Source organism: Tupaia chinensis, unplaced genomic scaffold (assembly GCF_000334495.1).
Source record: "Tupaia chinensis unplaced genomic scaffold, TupChi_1.0 Scaffold149922_1, whole genome shotgun sequence".
NCBI classification, from domain to species: domain Eukaryota; kingdom Metazoa; phylum Chordata; class Mammalia; order Scandentia; family Tupaiidae; genus Tupaia; species Tupaia belangeri.
In genome coordinates, this window is record NW_006209766.1 from 1,636,613 (window position 1) to 1,639,913 (window position 3,301).

General features: G+C 59.0%; 1 protein-coding gene across 1 annotated transcript in view; it reads right to left on the reverse strand.

The window, feature by feature from the left end:
* The window catches only part of NPHS1 (NPHS1 adhesion molecule, nephrin), a 21,644-nt gene extending 20,989 nt beyond the window's left edge, over nucleotides 1-655 (reverse strand). The window contains exons 1-3 of the mRNA XM_027769527.1: nucleotides 565-655; nucleotides 259-474; nucleotides 65-187 (exon numbers count right to left, since the gene is read on the reverse strand). Of these exons, the coding sequence (XP_027625328.1) occupies nucleotides 65-187; nucleotides 259-474; nucleotides 565-622 (397 nt within the window). The 5' untranslated portion in view covers nucleotides 623-655. The remainder of the gene's footprint in view (nucleotides 1-64; nucleotides 188-258; nucleotides 475-564) is intronic.
* Nucleotides 656-3,301: the final 2,646 nt, after the last annotated feature.

Sequence of the window (3,301 nt, forward strand, 5' to 3'; positions counted from 1 at the left end):
GTCCTAGGGCAGGAGGGGGCTAGAAAGCCCAGATGTGTGGGTCCTGCGGGTCTCTCACCCATACCCAGGATAGAGAGGATCCCTCTGGGAGACACGAGCTCGGGGCCCATCTCTGAGCGGCCGACCTGGCACTCGTACTGTGCGTCGTCGCTGAGGTCACACGCTTCGATGTGCAGGTGGAATTCGCCTGCAAGTGGGGCCCCAGTCAGGGCCACAACCTCTGCAGGTGGCTCAGGGCCCCCAGTTCTGATCTCTTACCTCTGGCAGGGTCCCCTTCCAGGCGGTACCTCGGGAAGCCCGGGATTCTAGGGTCGGGGCCTAGGAGTAGCCCGTCTTTGGCCCATTGCACCACACTGCCCGGGGCGTTGACTCCGCACCGCAGCTCCACCTCGGTTCCCTCCACCACCGTCAGGTTTTCAGGCAGGGCCCAGAAGCCTCGGGAAGTTGAGGTGGGGACCGGCGGCTGGGCCAGGCCTAGGGTCACAAGGGGATCCATAGGAAAGGGCAGGGGTGCAGAAAACGAGGGCCATTTGGCAGTGGATACAAGGCCAGGATCCGACTCACCTGCAGTCAGCAGTCCCAGGAGCAGCAGGAGAGCCCTGAGGGGGGTCCTCGGGGCCATCCCAGGGCCTCTGTCTGTACCCACAGGGCCCACTGCCTGCCACCTGTGTCTGCTTCTTTCTCTGGGTCTCTCTCCCTGTGTCTCTGACTCCTGCCTTTTTTTTGGTCTCTCTTTTCCTGTCTCTCTCACTCTCTTTGTCTTGTTTCCTCTCTTCCTATGAGTGTCTCTTTATCTCGGTCTCCTTCTGTCTCTCTCCCAATCTCTATCTCTGAGTCTCCCTCTCTGTCTTTCTCCACTTTCTCTTCCTGTCTAGGACTCTCTCTCAGCCCCCGACCTCACCTCCAAACCGTGTCTAACTTCCCCTGTCCAAGGCCCTCTCTCTCTCTCTCTGATCTCTCCTTCTCTTTCTTCTCTCCTGCCACTCCCACCTCACCTTTCTTTCTCACACCACGTACAGCCCCAGAGGGAGGACCCTCTGCTCAGAGCCCAGCAGGCCCTGTGAGCCCAGGAGAGCAAGGAGGCAGAAGCAGTCAGAGTTGGGCCAGTCCTCCAGCCCGGCTGGGCTCGTCCTCATACTGCTGCCTCCCCGGGTTCCAGCCTCTGCCCAGCTGGCTCCTCCCGGCCCAGCTGAAGCATGAAATCCCCTGTCAGCACATGCCAGGCACATTCCTCGGTGCCTCCCAGACCCTGTGACCCCAAGGGCCTGGCTGAGGCTGGGGAGAGAGAGAGCGGGTCAGACCTGGGCGGTCTCCCAGTTCAGCCTGGAGGGCAGAGACTGCCCTGCATGGGCGGTGAGACTCCTCCGCTCTTACCTGCCCCGATGCATGACCTCGGCAAGTCCCTTCCTTCCCTGAGTAGACATCAGTCCTTCTGTGATGCCAGGGATCTCTGCTGGAGAGCATGCAAGAGTGTGTGAGAGACTGGGGGGTGTGGGAGAGAGGGAAGGGGTCTGCGTGTGCCCGCGGGTGTGAGAGTGTACGTGCAAGCACGTGAGCACTCCCCCCTGGTGTGAATTGCCATCTGTGACGGTATGGAGTGTGGGAGAGTGTCGTGGGTGCCAGTGCGCAGTGCGGTGTGAGTGAAGGGCAGAGTCCAGCCCACCCGTCCTTGGTGTGGGTGTCGCAGGGTGCCCAGTGTGGGCGCACTTTGGCCAGGACCATGTGTGCCTCCTCCTGTCTCTATGTCTCGTTATCTCCTCCATCTCTGCTCCCCTCTTCTGTGCATCTCCCTCCCTCTATCCGTCTTGATTTATCCCTCTATCATTCTTCGTGTCTCTGAGACTCCTTGCCTCTCCGCGTTAGGCAGTTACATTGCAGTCGTCTTTAACTATTTCGGCGTCTCTCCCTAAGCTGTCGTCCTCTGTTCTCATCTCCATCACTCCCCCCGGCCCCCACTCTCTCTCTCACACCAGGAGCTCGAGAAATATCTGTTCTCAGTCAACCCCTGACTGTGCCTCTTTCTCTTGTTTCTCCAACTCCGAGCCGTCCTGACTGTCACATCCCTGAATTTTATAACCATATGCTGGTTGGCCTGCCCTCCCTCCCCTAGTGTGCAAACACACTCACATGGGATAAGCTTCTTCTGCCTGCTTATCTCCTGTGGGAATTGCAACTGCTCGCCCCCCCTTCTCCAGCCCCCCTATCTGGTCCTCCTCCAGGAACGAGATGAGGCATCTGGCCTGAGCCCCCAGCTCCAGCCTTGATGTTCCCTCTAGTCTCTCTTCTCTCCCATTATTAACTCCTTGCCCTCCTCCCACATTCCCTCTCAGCCATCCCTCCCCCCATCTCCTGGGAACTAGGCTGGACACGGACCTGGGGGAGGGGGCGGTCACAGCAGCCCTCACCAGATGGTATCCCTGGGGGCCAGGGTGTAGAGCTGTCAGTTACTGAGACCTTTAATTAGCACAAACCTTCCACCCTTCACCTTCGCTGTTTTCCTTCTCTCCATGCCCCTGGGACCTCGGGCTCTCCATGTTTCCATGCTTGTGGTCCCAGAGAGCCAGGAAGGGGAAGCGATATCAGGTGTCTGGAAAAACAGCCTCACTATCTGACTTCCTCCGCAAGACCCAGGAGTCCTGGCCTCAAGCTTGTCCTATTTAAAATCCAGGCACTGGAGCCACAATACAGACACCAAGAATTCAGGCCCTCCAAACTAAGAGTCTGGGCCCCCAGGAGCCTCCCCTTTCTGACCCCTTCTCTCCAAGGACCTGGGAGTTCAGCCTCCAACGCCTCCCCAACACGCGCACACGCAGGACTCAGGCACAGATGTTCACTGTCTGTTGATTTTTCAAATCCTCCTGGGTCATGTGGGGGTGGAAGAGAGATTGATGGTTAAATCCATGGACTCTCAGACTTAAGACCAGATATTCTGAACCCCGTCACTCGCTCCCAGCTGCACCAGGCTGCAGGCAGAGGACGGAGGACAGGAGTCTCCCATCTCACTCAGCCCACAGAGGTCTGAGCCACCAGTCTTGCAATCCTGGAAGCGCTGTCCTCTGTCATCTAGGAACTCCGAGACTGAGCCCAGGGAACCACCGAGAACCTGAATGTGGACTCTCCCGTCCTTTCAGGCCCAGGAATGTCAGACCCGAGCCCCAGCCCCGCAACCCCACTTCAGTGGTCTCAGGGTCCCTCCCACCTGGTCCGCCAGCTGCGCAGCGTGGGAACGCCCAGCTGAGCTGTCTGCAGCCGTCAGGACAAGCTGCGCGGTTCCCAGCCTCCCTGCCTGACTAGGCCGGGC